General features: G+C 39.6%; 1 protein-coding gene across 6 annotated transcripts in view; it reads left to right on the plus strand.

The window, feature by feature from the left end:
- Positions 1-14,779, plus strand: part of CPQ (carboxypeptidase Q) — a 165,815-nt gene that overhangs the window by 27,786 nt on the left and 123,250 nt on the right. For all 6 annotated transcript variants that reach the window (XR_011324087.1, XM_069779732.1, XM_069779730.1 and 3 more), the window contains one exon: positions 8,870-9,077. Coding sequence is in view for 5 of the 6 variants with exons in the window: in XM_069779732.1 (XP_069635833.1) it covers positions 8,870-9,077 (208 nt within the window). In the remaining variant the exon portion in view is untranslated. The remainder of the gene's footprint in view (positions 1-8,869; positions 9,078-14,779) is intronic.

A 14,779-nucleotide genomic window follows, 5' to 3' on the forward strand; every position in this document is an offset into this window, starting at 1 on the left:
TTCCTCTCTTCCTATTAAGTGCCTGTAGGCTTCGGACCTGATGAGCTAAGAAAATAGGAAGTATTGGCAGAAACTTAAAATGTTGCTTCTCTCTGGATGTGCTTAGTGCTTCATGCTGGACATGGTGGCCCCCACTGCTCTTAAAGCTCCTCCTGGAGCTCAGCTCCCTAAGCTAGTGCTCTGAAGGGCTCTTGATTAACACGGCAATAGCCTAACAGCGGTTAGAAACCTGGCTTTACATTTTGGAAATTCAGGGTTTATTTTCCCTTCTGTCCATGGAAATTCAAACCAGTGTTTCCTAAGAGTGACCCAATGACCAGAGCACATGCTGAGGCTGCTCACTTTCCATTTTGGCACATGCCAAGCAAGTGTGGAAAAAAATCCGTGATCCTTTGGGGCAGGAACAGGAAGCCCTAAATAGTAGCAGTATTTTAGCCATGGAGCCTGAGCCAGCATTGACTACAGGATACAAGGAGTGTCTCTTCCTCCAGGTCTTCTATCTAACCCATGCCTATGGGGTTGAAAACCTTAGGGGATGTGGACAGAACTTTGCCTGTTTATTGGATTTGCTGGGATTTGCCTACTTTGGCTCAGATATGAGTTTGGCATATTGATGGTTGGCTCACTCGAGCTTGAAACAGTTCTGATTATGTGCAGGAGGCTTTTTGGTACCTTGTGATCTTATGGGTAAAATCTGCATTTCCCTGTTTTCTTCTTTAGAACTGGGCAACATGCCAGGATGTCAAGTTTCCAGATTCAGTCTGATTTACACAGCAAAAAGGGGCAGCACAGAAAAGGCTAGAATTTTTTTTTTATTATTGAAGAGGAAAAAAAAAAACATTTTCCTTTTCAGTGTATCCCAAGATTTGAAGATGTTGGGTCAAAAAGAAAGTTTTCACTTCCTTTGATCTCCTTACAAGGAGGGAGTAACTTTCATGCCTGTCTTAGCAACAGAGAGAGGAGAAACATGAAACGCAGAATGACCTGGATTTCCAGAAGTCAGCAGAGAATGAAAATGGTCACCACCTCAAAGAAATGGATTCCTAGGTAACAAACAGGATTGAATGTTAGAAAGCCCTCATTTTAGGGAGCTGGCAAACTGGAGGTTTACAATATTTTGTCAATGTCCGTGTCTCATTTCCAGTGTTTCAACATTGGCAAAACATAGAGATATATGTAGAGAGACTGTGTTGATTTCTGGTAGTAGTGATTATATCCCCCAAATTCTGAGGAAAATAGATATAATTGTTGCTTTGAGAACGCCATAATTAAAGGAAAGTAGTAGTTTAGCAGATGTTTGACCATAAAGTATCAAAGAATTCATATTTTCTGCATGTGTTTTAAAATGCACTTTTTTCTTTTCCTGATGGGTGACCATGCCCTTTCATTTTAAAGGAATACTGACAAGTAGAACCAACCCCAGAACGCAGCCTGCCCGAAATGTCGTCTCAGAAAAGGAACAGTCTCTAGTTTCTGTGTACTGTTTGTTGCAGTGAAACTGAAATAACATAAATCTGAAGATGATGTATTGGCAGACTTTTTCCTAGTTTTTGTGTTCGAGTCGTGGGTTTTTTTTGTTTAACTATCAACAACATTTGGTCCAGTCTTGCTCTTATAGAAGGTGGTGGGAGTTTTGCCGCTTAGATAATATGAAAATAGTTCCAGCCTGTTATTTATAAAATAGGAATTATATGTGTCTCGAAGCTGTTGAAGGCGTGTGCTGTTGCTGTAGGCTCACAGTCTTTTTAAGCCAGGGATGCTGCTGAAAGAAGTGGTCTGGCCCCAGTCCTGGCTGATGTATTTTTCCCCAGTGTTGACCCTCCTTTTTTGTTTCTCAGTGGTGGATTAGGGAATTCAGCTAGATTAACAAAAGGCCAACAAAAAAGTTAATTTTAATGTGTATCAGAGGATTTACCCTTGAGTTGCCAGCATCTCGGATGACCACTGACCTACTGGGAGAGGAGATCTTTCTGGAGGGGCTTGGGTACCCCCCTTGATGAGGGGTTCAGTGCTGAGAACAGGGGTTGGAGAGATTCGTAGGCATGAGAGCACAGTGCACAGCAAAGCCTTCCTTCTGTCTTCACTGGATCCCTCTTCTTCTATGCTTGAGGAGCTATTGATTCGTTATCTTGAGACCATGAGCCTCAGTATGGGGTGCCTGGATTGTATATTATTACTTAGAGCAGCGCTGCTTGCAGTATGATAATTATGCTACTGTTTTTCTTGGAATGTAAAAGATGATGTCCATGAAGGACCTCAGACGCTGTGGTGTTCAGCGGCGCAGCGTCTGGGCCAAAAGTTAGTGCAGTTGCATTTCAAAGATTTAGAGAGTAGGAGTAGCTGTGTGGCTTTGATGTGGACATGCTGTGTGGGAGGGACATGGGTTCTGATTGCTGCTTTAATGAATGTTCAGGTGAACTATATGGATTGGCAACAGCAAGAAAGTTGAATATCAGGCCTTGGCCCTTTTCAGTGTTGCTGAGTTTGAGGGTGGTTACCTCAAGGATGGTAAACCCAGGCTGAAGCTCCTGCCTCACACTAATGGAGGCAGGATTTGAACATGGTTTTCTACATGTGTGAGGAGTGCATGCACAGCTGGGTGGCACTGCCACCTTCCCTCCCAGGGGATGGCGTGCAGTGACTGGCATCTTGACTCGCTAAGCAGGGAATAGTTGCCCTCTGTACTTCCTGCCTTGGGCACCTGTGTGCTCCGAAACTGGCTTTTCTGGATCCCACTCTTGGATGCCTGATTCTTCCCAGACACTGCATAGCAAGCCTGTGCCCTGTGCAGGGCTGCTCCTGGGAGAACCAGGACCATTGCCCTGCTCTTTCGGCATCCAAGGCTTTGTGCTGGAGGTTGGGTCCAACCGTCTTGCTGCTAGGATTTACTGCTACACAGTAAGCTACATGTTATTGAAACCAAACTGTTCTAATGAGATCCAGTACTTGCTGGAAATTGTAAGTCATATTTGTAAAAAATGTGACTATTATATAGTGGTGTTTTTTCTCTGTGTTCTTCTTAAAGAATGGAGTAATAGGTTTAGTCTCTGTGCTATGCATCAGGGCTGAATAGCCTCATATCCTTTTGGATAACTCCTATGTAATTCTAGTTTCATGAAGTAATTCTCTTTACTGTTCCACAGAGTAGGTGAGGTCACATTTTCCAGAAGTGTATTCAGATTTTACAAAATCTTTTTTCCTGATAAAAGCCTCCTTCTTCGTTTCACAGTTCCCCTGAAATAGTTAATCTTTTCTTCATATTATAATTCTTATATCAGTACATATTGATACGTGTTGATAGAGCAAATGTGTTTCCAAGTGTTAAAGTATTTTAAATTTTCAGTACATGTTAATAATTTTTGAGGGAGAAAAAAATAAGTGATGATATGAATCTTTCATTTGCTTCAGCCTGACACCAAGCTTTAATTTGATGAGTTCATTATGGACCCAGAATTTGGGTTTGTTTTTCTGAAAATCTTGTTGAATTATGTGGGGCATTGGGGGAAAGCTGAACTAATTCCTGGAGAGACCTGAAAAGCGACATGTTTTTAAAAAAGGCAAGATAGAGGTTGAGGGGAAAAATGTTTTCTGGCCTGATTTTAGAGGATGCTGAACCTAAATAGGATATAATGCCACATCCCTAATGTTACTTAGCTTTCAAGAATATATTTGCCTTTTCCCTCTACTCCCCAAAACCTTCTTTTCTTTGACCTGTCCCAACAGCTACCTTTCTTCCCTATCTCCAGGCACATATATCTAATTTTTCACTGTTGTATGCTTCATCTTCTTACATCCTCATCCAGGAGTATTGATCCTGGCATGTGGTCCGGTTCTGTGCAGGATGATGTGGCATCCAGGGTCCAAGACTGCTATTTTTACAGGAGCATTGCACATCCCAGCTGCTGCATTATAAGTTCGTATGTGCAGCTCTTTCCTGTGACCCATGCAAAAAAATTTCTAGGTTTTCTGTAACTCTGTGAAAGAAGCTACCTTGCACGTAGGCACGAGACAGTGCATGTGGGCCATTTCTGAAAGAAGCAGGGGCATGGTACTTTTATCCTGGGGAGATGATCGAGTCTGAGGGACAACTGAATTAGCCAGGCTAAGGTCAGAAAAGCTTGGGTCTACCACCTGCATGTGCTTACGGTCGGCATGGAATACAGTATACCGTGGTGCAGCAGCCTCCAGACTAAATTAGCTTTGTGGGAGAGCTGAGGTGGAAATGGAGAAATCTGAGAAGTGGCAGCCATCTAGCAGACATGAAACAAGGGTGGTCTGATGTCTCTGGTCTGCAAGGTAGAGCTGTGATGGTCAGGTAGGCTTCATGCACTGCTCTTGTGTGTTGCTGCTCCTACTCTGTCTTCTTCCTACCATGAAGAAGTGTCTTGATTTCCTGGTCCTGGTGTCCTAATGTTTGGTTCTGATGAATGGGGAGGTAGCTCTCTGTCTCCCTCTTGCTCTCATGACTGCAGAGGCCAGGATGTGTTTCAGATACATTCTTCCCCACTTTCAAAATCTCCACCAGTACCAGAACAATTAGATGTGTTGTTGACTTTTTGTGTTGATATTTCAGGCAGTATTCTATGCTTAGGATGCAAAAATTTTAAATATATAACACACAGAGAAGTTTAGCAGAGACTTAGTTGATGTAGTTTCCAGCTTTGTTGTGTCTAGCTCTAAAAATACTGTTTCTTAATTTTTTTAAGCAAAAATTGCCTTGTCCATCAGATTATTTATTTGACAGTGGCAGCTTCAGTGCATGTGGATTAGCAGCATCGCTGTTCCATAGTGTGATTTGTAAGAGAAATCATAATTCTTATGTTAACACAGTGTGAAGTAAATGAAGTTTGGAAGGTACATAGGGGTGAGTTGTTCACTTGCTGTTACTGAAAAAATTTATTGTCAAGTTAATGATGGCTGCATTTGGCTTTGTAACTAGATCTCCAGGGGACTGTTGCTGTTAACTGGATGACAAAAATGAGACTGGGGGGAAAAAAGGAAGAGAGTAAGGCTGTAATTGAGGAATGAGGAAATCAGTATCCAGTAAGATTAAACAGTATGTAAATGATATTTCTTTCTGGCTTTGCTAAATCCTTCTTTTAATACAGCAACTGATTGTAACTAACTAGGTTGAATTTCTGTGTGTTTATGAGTTGAGTGTTTCTAGGATAGTAATAAAAACCAGTGGAGACTGGGTTCCTAAGTCTCAGGAATTCCTCATACTTGATATGGTAAAGTCTTGCCATGTCTTGCCCTGGTGTGGCCAAGAACAGCAACAATATTCTGTATGAAGTTTCCTTGATGTTTTAGTAGAGATTCTTCAGTTTTTAAAATCTGATAATAAGGTGGATTTTCCTTTTTTTTCTTACTCTTCTTGAAACCTGTTACTAACACAAACAGATGGATAGCTCCAGATACTAAAATGGCTTAAATATTCACTGCATTTAATCTTGGGGAGAATAAGTAATCTTGTGAGGAATTCCCTTTGAACTAATCTACTTCTGGCATGATTGCTGGCAGGTAAGCAAGGTGCTAGGAGGTGACTCTCCAGACAGAATTCTTCATGTCAAGAATCAGACTTCTGAGGTATGGCAATATTGCAGACAGCTGATTTACAAGTGCTTTTATATATACCAATGTCTATATGTGTGTGTGTATATATATATATGATTGGACATATATATATAGAGAGAGAGAGACTATCTGTAGCTAATAAAGGGTAACTGTAATCAGTCTTGCCTTCTTCCTGCCTGTGACAGATTTTAGACTTTGCTAATGCATACCATGCCATTTATTTCAGCTGGCAGTGTGATCATGAAAGTTGTGGCATATCCAAGTGTACATTTCTGTGTACAGAGGACTTTGTAATCCATAAATTTTGTCGGTAATTGAAAGTTGCCTGCTTGTTCCCACCATTAACACCCTTCCTATACCTTAATTCTCAGAAATGACAGGCTACAATTTACTGTTTAATATGAGAAATGAAAGGAGATCCATAGTACTACATAGATTCTTTTGCTCACTGGCCCAACCCAATGATGTGTAATGTTTCACATGGTAAGAACAAATAAATAATCTTCAGCTTCATACAGTCAGCCAAGTTCATCATGTTCATAATTCTGTCTTCTATGCTTCATGCTCTTTAGTTAGCTAATTCCCCAAATGCTCTGTATTCATCTTTTGGACTGTGTGGGTTATATTCTTTATATCTTGCTTAAGTAAGCAGGCAATCTGGCTCCTTCCTTACATGGGTTTTCTGAAGACTTCTATTCAATAACACAGACAAGCTCTGGATCAGATAATGAAAGGAGTAAGAAAGAGATAGAACAGCTTTTGACATGGGATGCAGAGCCATAAGGCACTGAATTGGTAGGAGATGCTAGGGGTAGAGTTTTGTTAATTTGCTTAAAGGCTAAGTAAGTTGAGGCATTTCCCATTTTTAAAAGGAGTAACTCATTCCCCTTAAACTGATAAACTGTTGGGTTTTTTGTTTCATTTCTCCCCTTGCACAGGAGGTCTTAGGGTGGTTTGTGTATGTGTGTCCACATCTGTATTTAAGATAAACATTGCTCTTGTCACTTCAATAGATGAGACTGAAATGGTATAAAAGTGGATTAAAATGCAAATGAGTTGTTGACTTAGTCAGAAGTTACACAGGAGTGAAGTTTTACTTTGTTACAGAATGCACTGCAACTGATGCTTTTAGTATACTGTGCTGCCATTAAGTTAAACTTGCAGAAAGACCCTTTGTTTTGTTTTGTCAAAGGATGGCTTTATTTAGTTTTTTTCGGAACATTCAAAAGCAGAGATACTGGGCTGGAGTTTGCAGCTATGTGTTCTTTCCCTTAGCTTTAATTCCCACAAAGCTCACTTTAAAACCACTGATGCCTGTCATCTAGGGAGGGCCATAAATGTACCTCTCCATGATATTTCTTAGGGATTATAGATGGTTACTAGCTCTCTGTAGTGTTCTTTAAAAAGCATCCAGGGCTGGTGTTTGTTCATTAATGCAGTAATGCCAAGAAGAGTTACAGTCCTTGCTTCCCTTGACGAGCAGTCAGTAATACAACGTGTGCCCTTCTAGTGCCTGCTCCATGATCCAAGTGGAGCATTGGGGAGAGCTAATAGGAAATACAGATTGCAGTATCAACCTACTGAGACCATGACTTTTCTTGTGGAAAACGAAATTTTGCAGCTACCTGGCTTTACTTCCAGTGGCATGGTTCCATACCCGGAATGATCCTGTCACTGGGATGCTCCTTAGGTAGGCAGCTGAACCTGCAGTTCATTAGAAGCAGCTGGAGTCTGTTAACACGCTCACCTACCTGCCAACAACAACTAGTAAAATTTGAAGGTGATTCTCTGGTTTGGCTCTCTGCCTCCTTCTGTAAAGCTAAGAATCTGAATAGTTATTTAAAATTTTTATACCTCTCACACTAGGTTAGTTCTGTAGCTAAAACTCATGGGCTTTTGCTGTAGCAGTAGATGTCTTTTGCCCTCTTAGTGGTCCACTCTTAAGAAACCAAACTTTTTTGTGTGATATAGTTACTTTAAGGTTTTGAAGTGTACTGTAGTTTGATCTTAAAGAAGCCATGAGCCTGGATGCACTGGTGCTGGAAGAGATGATCTTCCTATTTTTCTATCAGTTCTTCTCATGTGTTACAGTCTCAACTACAAGCCTTTGAAATCTTCTCCAAATAATTCTTACACTAAAAAAAAAAAAAGAAAAAGAAAAAAGAGGACTTTCAAGGAGAAACATTTTCTTCTTAAAAACATGATAGTTTGACTTCTTCAACAAATCCTTGCTAGACATATGTTATTAGTTTTAGTTTTCACTGACATATTCTGTGGCTTTTAGGTGAAATGTACAACACTAAAATTTCAAGCATCCATTACTTCTATATTTAGAAGGAAAGTACCAGCCCAAGTTGTTAAGTAGTTTCTACTTATCTCTGTAACCAATCAACAAAATTGGATTTTAAGCATAGTGGTCATTGTAATGAATTACTTCTTAAATGCTGTGAAATATAGTTCCTCAATTAATGTTCTAAAAAGTTAGAAGGATTCTCTGGCTTTGGGAGAAACTACTTATCTATAAAATCCTTTGTTTTTTCAAGCAAGATAATTTAGTAATTTAAAATTATTCCAACTATTAAAAACAAAGAGCTGGGTGGGTTCTAACTTACCATGTGTGAATAGTTCTGCAGAAATACCTGCCTATGTTCTCTGTGTAATAACTGGGAAAGATAGGCTGCTGGAAAAGCTCCCAGAAGGAGATCCAGTAGAACTGTGGTATTCTCCTGAATTAAATAGGAAGATTTTTTTTTATTATTTATAAACATACTGCAAAATTTGTTGAAACTGAAGAGCTTTAATTTCATTTCATTTATGGATTAAATAATTTTGTAAGTGTTTCAGTCTAAAAATATGTGCTTCCAGTTGTCTTATGTTAAGCTAAGTTGTTTAGCAACATATCAAAACAATTCCATGAAAGGATTACTATCTTGTTTTATTAATCCCATAGGCAGCTTTTGCAAATGTTTTTGTGCTATAGATGATTGCAGTGAGGCATTAAAGCACATGCAGAGAACAGAATTCCCCTCATGTATCCTTCTTGTCCTTCAAGTTATGTTTTAATACCAATCTGATAGCATGGTTTACAGAACTGTGTGTACTTGGTTCAGGGTGCTGTTACAGCTATTTATTACCAATCCCTGATGAAGCATTTCACGTAGTCTTCCTTTTCCAGTAAGAAGTTAAATCTGAATTTCTTGTGTTCTGCACAGTCCATGCTTTTCTGTCTGTTAAAACTGGTTGTAGGGAAGTTACAGGAAAGCAATGTTAAAGCCACTGTAATACTTTCTTTCAGGAATTACAGCCGAAGTCATAGTGGTAGCCTCTTTTGATGAACTGCACAAAAGAGCTCAGGAGGCCAAGGGGAAGATTGTTGTCTACAATGAACCTTTCATCAGTTATGGTGAAACTGTGCGATACAGATCACAGGGAGCAGTGGAAGCTGCTAAAGTTGGAGCAGTGGCATCCCTCATTAGATCCATTGCTTCTTTTTCTATTCACAGGTAAGCATTTTTCTCTTTTCTCCCCGTGACTCACATTTCAGTCTTTAGTTCACATGTCATTTCTGGGCAGGCATTTTTGTTCTCCATGACTTAAACCTTGCCAGTTACGAGTGGGTGTTCGGTTTTGAAACTATTGGCTGCACAATAGTTCTTTTCCCCTGTGCTTTGTCATTCTTTTAAAATGTTTTCATTTTTTGTTGCTGATCCAAATTTTGTATGTTACTTTTTTAAAAGAAGTTCCTGCATTCTCAAGGCTGCCATAAATATTCTGAGATCAACCAAAATCAAATGCCTTTGGTGACAACATGTACCAGACTGTCAGTGATGATATGAACTGGTCATTCTGTATATTTGACTAGAATGTAAGTGTACAGTTTTTATTGTATTAGTCATTTTCCTAGCATGAGGCTGACTTGTACTAGATGAAGGAGTAGTCTGCTTTGAACAGAATTATTTAGAACACTTCAGCAGTAAGGTTTGTAATTCTCACACTGCTTTTAAGTAAGGTAAGTTGAAATAATGATTTTTTTAAAAGTATTTTTAGATGTCTTAGTACATTACTTATTTATCATATATAGTGTTAGATTACTGAAATGAGCTTTTATAGTTTTCTTCTGGTTGGTAACAGAATTCCTTATTTTATCTGGTGATTTTTTCCAACTCTGAAAGCTTACACTTAAAATGCTCATCTATTGTGAAAAAGACTAGTTGAGGCATAGAGAGGAAATGGAGAAGAGTCCAGCCATAAAGTAAAAGGGTGACAGATACATGCTGTCTTTTAACATAGTATTTTTAAAATTTTATGCAATTATTGGTGAACTTAATGCCTGCAGTGAGCCTTGTGTAGTAGCCTGCTGGTTGCGATGAGAGTTCTGGTCACGCGGGCTCGGACAGCAGAGCTGGATTGAGGACTGCAGATGGGACAGACCCATCTCCCTGCCCAGCCTCCTGAACCTGAGCTGCAGCCTGAGCAGGAGTGGCAGGGGCTTTTAGTGATGCCAGACACAAAGCTTGACTGCTTAAACTGTAGAGCTGTGTTAATAAAACCACTTAAGACAGCATGGAAGAGAGACACACAGTTTATACAAGAGGTGCTGTATTTTGTAATGTTCTTTTTTTGGCAAATACATTTTTAGAACAGTACAGGCCATTTACTCCTTCCCCTAGTTGCCCAGTAACTCTTTACCCACTGAGAAGTCACTGGCAGTGGCTAACCTGACCCTGAATGTGTGCCACATCATAAACTGGAATTGTGTTCTGTTTAGATAACACCATGGTTTCTTTTTGATCTCTGCTCCTAGGTTTTCTTTCTACACAAGTCTAGGCTGAAGGTGGGAAGGGGTGGTATGGCTTTGGGTCTTGCTTGAGGCTGGGACTGGGAAGTGGCTGGGACAAGCACTTGGAAGCATGCTTGATTCCACCATTTCGGACAGAACATAAGTGGTCACACCTCAGCAGTATGAGAAGTGTGCAAGTGTCAGCATTTGTGTCAGAATGTCTGAGAAATGCAGTAATGCCAACTAACTGTATTGGATCATGTGCAGAGGACAGCTCTGCTGCCAGTGTAGTTGCTTGATAGCATTTTTATATGCTCTATGTTCCCTTAAAGAAGCCAACATTACCTATTTAAAATGCTTTCTCGAAAATAGAGTGCTTAGATGCTATCCAAACTATACTAGTGTATTTCTTGATCCCCAACAAAATGGGATGTTTACGATATATTTTCTAACACTTTCAATTTTCTAGTAAAGTTCATAATAATGAACAGATAGTAGAATATGTTTCAAAAACAGTTTTATGAAAAATTACATGGTTTCAAAATAGTCTTATTTGATATCATCAAAGAATATTGCAATCTATAATCTGTTGACTATCTGAAAACCAGAAGATGATCTATCCTGTCCTTAGTTCTGGTGCCCTGGAGAGGTATCCATTGAAAGCGACTCTTTGTATCTTCTGTTTGCCAGACTATTTATGGAAGTGCATTTTAACATGTAATGGAAAATTTAGAGATGAGGAACAGAGGTGGAGACTGAAGGTAGTAAAGCCTGTTTATTAGGTCTGGGTACTGGCATTACAGCTATTTCAGAATTGAATGAAAAGAGAAGAGAAACAGATGCTAAATGCATGTTTGTTTAGAAGTATTGAATCCTTAATTGAGGCTGGGAGCTGAGGTGTCATTCCCAAAAGCAATTTCAAATTTAGATGCTGCCAGGAAGCATTTTTTCATTAAATGTACTTTCTGTCCTTTCTTCATTTACCTTCACTTAGGGTTTTTTTTGGGTGTGGGAGGGATTGGTTAATCTATTTTTTCCTATAATAAGGGAAGTATTCAGGTCCAGTCTGTCACTTCTGTCACTCCGTGATGCCTAGATCTGTTTGTCTTGTTTCTAACAGAAAATAGGTATTGCTGTAGGCAGGATGGATTTTCTTATCTCCATGCCTTCTCCTATGTTTTCTCTTAATCACCAGCTGTGTGTCTCCTTACTGATGTGCTGTGCTGGATGGATGCTATGCTGGATGTGGTGCTTCTTGTCAATCAGTGTCTGGGGCACTGTTTGTTCAAGTCGCTTGCCTTTTTGATTGACCGATGGGAAATACTGCATTGCTGCAGGGAGTAGTGTGTTAGAAGCGTGAGAGATGGAAGGTAAAAAGCCGATAAAAGACTTGTAAGTGTTGTGAAAGAAAGTCTTGCATTCTTGCAATTTGTATACTGCTGCTTTGTTGACCAGAACCTTTTCTTCTTGGGCCTGTGTGTTTACATGTGCACCTATAATATGAATAACTGCTAATGGGATTGTGGCAGTTCTCCAAAACATCCTGGAAACATCTTAGAAGAAAGTATCCTCCTTCTGATACTGCACTATCCCACTTTCCTCAGGAGAATGAAGGGTGGAACTTCACAATTTTCCCTAAATTATATCAGCTTTGGTGTGGTTTGTTTGTTTGTTTGTTTGTTTTTTAAGATTTCAACCCCTTTTGGACAGGAGGTTGCTTATGTGATTGTTCTATTTGCAATGAATTAAGCTGGCTGGAACAATGGAAGCCACTTTGTGGTGTGATTTCTAGGTGACCTTGCAATGTGAATAATATTGATAGGTTAATACTAGGTACTTTCTAGTAGATTAACATTTTAGGCTTATTAGGGCTGATTATTAAAGCTTTCTGACAGGATAGAATTGGTAAAATCACAACATGAATTAAATCAGTGTTCTCTTGTTGGCAGCTTGGTGGCTGTTCCTTGTTCCAGAGATGGCAAGCGACTGCCATGTTGTCAAGAGCAAAGTTTGAAGGGAACCTTTGAGCAGGGATTATGTGGGCAGTTTATTTTTCTTTACGGTATGATGATATAGCTATGGAGTGAATGAAACCATTTAGGGACTCAGGCATCCCAACTCTGAATAAGGGCAAGAAGGAATGAACCTGAATATACTCAGGAAAACTCATTGCTGTGTTTATATTGGGGGTCATGCCAACTCACCAGTGACAGTGAAGGACTGGAAGGATTTGTTGTTGAGTTTCAAGGAGTGAATTTATTTATTTAGGACAGAAATGGTAAGTGACTACGAAATAAAATGAACAACAGCATCTCCCTTGGCCTATGAAAAGATGACAGTAGCTAGGTGGTTGATATTACCATGTTGCGTGGCAGTTGTGTCTCGTGGCATAATTCTCTTGCTACTTTATAGGTATCATATAAGAGTGGGTTTTGCTACTTAGGAGAAAGTCACTGCAACAGGTAGGTAATTTTCCTTGCCCTCCCCCCCAAATGCTGTGTTTATGACAGCCTTTTTCCCGGTAACAATTTCCTGAAGCACTGGCAATTTGGTGGTGAAAACATTTAAGCATGGATATTAGGAGTTAAGAGTAACAGAACTATTTTTAATGAACCTTCTCAAATAACACATATTACTGTAATCAGTCAACAGAATCCATAGTATTCGGCTTTGTGGAGAAATCCAGGTGTTGACTTTTTTTGCTTTAATAGCTTGGCTGTGCTGTGATTAACTGTCTTGTACAAGTTAAAGTAATACATACGTTTACTGTTGTATACAATAAACTGATGAGTATTTCCCAGTTTGTAGTGGATGTTTTTACAGTAAGAATACTCAATTTACAAGGCATGGTTAAAAATGTGGTTGTAATAAGCTAGCCATAAGTACGTTTTTTTGCTTCCTAGTTGTACATTTTCACAACATTTTATAGATAGAAGGTATCCTTTAGCTATTGAAATGGTCCAGTATTTATCCTGTGGTGAATACTCTTATGAATCTAAAACTATAAGTAAATCCTTCTGTTCCTCAAGAACCAGAGATGAGATAAAGTCGTAACACTGTGTCTTGTAATAATAACCCCTTTAAGGGCTCTAGAAAGAAGCAAATTTGAGTGTTTTTCAAGAGCTCAAAAAGAAAGTTCCCCAGAATTCTCAGAGATAAATGCCAAGAGCCCAATTATTATTTTTTTAAATGCCGCAGAACAATCTCTACAGTATATAAGAAATCCAACAGGGAACATGTTACAAGGCCGAAGCAGACCAAGGAGTACTTTGACCCAGTCTGAAGACTGTTAACAAGGACACATACTCGGTCAAGTTCTTCTCTTTTTTGGCTGAATTCAGCATCTTATACTTATCTGAAGTAATTCATTTCCTTCACTTTCTCTCCCCTTCTCCAGGCTACAGGTGGGCAAGACACAATGTCTGCTTGCGAAGCTCTAGTAACTCTCATCAAAAGCTGTCTCTCGATGAAAGCTGAATTCATGAGTGGCATGGTGCAACTCAAGGTTTATGGCAGAGGTTGCATGGATAGCCCGAGTGGATGCATATGACACAATTAAGTGCGGGCCTGCCAGGGCTGGAATATAATTTCATGTAATATATGTGAATTTGAAAACTGTTGCTTTTCCATTATCTTAATTTCCCCTTCTTGTCACCTCACTTGGTTTATTTTCTTCTACCATGTATAGTCATGTATACCTTTTTGTAAATACATTGTACTCTCAAAGTGGATTTTCTTATCCTCTCCTGTTTTCCCTTTTATTCTTCACTGCTTTGTAAACAATTTATTCCCTTCTCAATCTCGCTGGCAATGCATGTGAGTTAGTGTCATTTTTCAGCTTTTGGGTGTTAGCACAGTGATTCCTTATGACATCACCTCTTCCTAATGCTTGGCCTGCTGCCTTTGGTTCCAGATGTGAGACTTGCTTACTAAGGAGAGCTTCCTCCTTTCCCTAAAATTCCATGTCTAAGGAAAGTAAGGGCTTATTCACATCAGTGGTGGCAGAGACACTCAACTTCTGCTCCTTCTGGCAAGTTTTCTGAAGTCTGAGGTGGTACAGTAGTATTGGTAGGATTTCTTTAGCTTTTATTTGTCTTTTGTAGCAAAGAGATGCATTGGTGGTCTTTAAAACTGATGTTTTATCTTTGAAAGGCTGTATCCTCTGATTGTGTCATGAGCCCTGAAAGCTCCTTTTCCTCCTGTTCTGCTTCTCCTTCCACAATGAATGCTAGTATATCTAATTTTTTGCTACCATCTTAGGAGTCTTTCTTCCTATGACCCGTTCTGCTGTCTGTAGAGGGGGAGCAGTGCCATGTCCATGTGGGATTGTATTTCAGCTGGTAAGCGCTGGCTAGGACTTCTGTGTGAGCGTGAGGGCAGTTCTCTGTTAATACGGCACTTGCCATGGCCTGAGCCCAGCCTGCT

This window comes from Haliaeetus albicilla, chromosome 3, assembly GCF_947461875.1.
Source record: "Haliaeetus albicilla chromosome 3, bHalAlb1.1, whole genome shotgun sequence".
Taxonomy (NCBI): Eukaryota; Metazoa; Chordata; class Aves; order Accipitriformes; family Accipitridae; genus Haliaeetus; species Haliaeetus albicilla.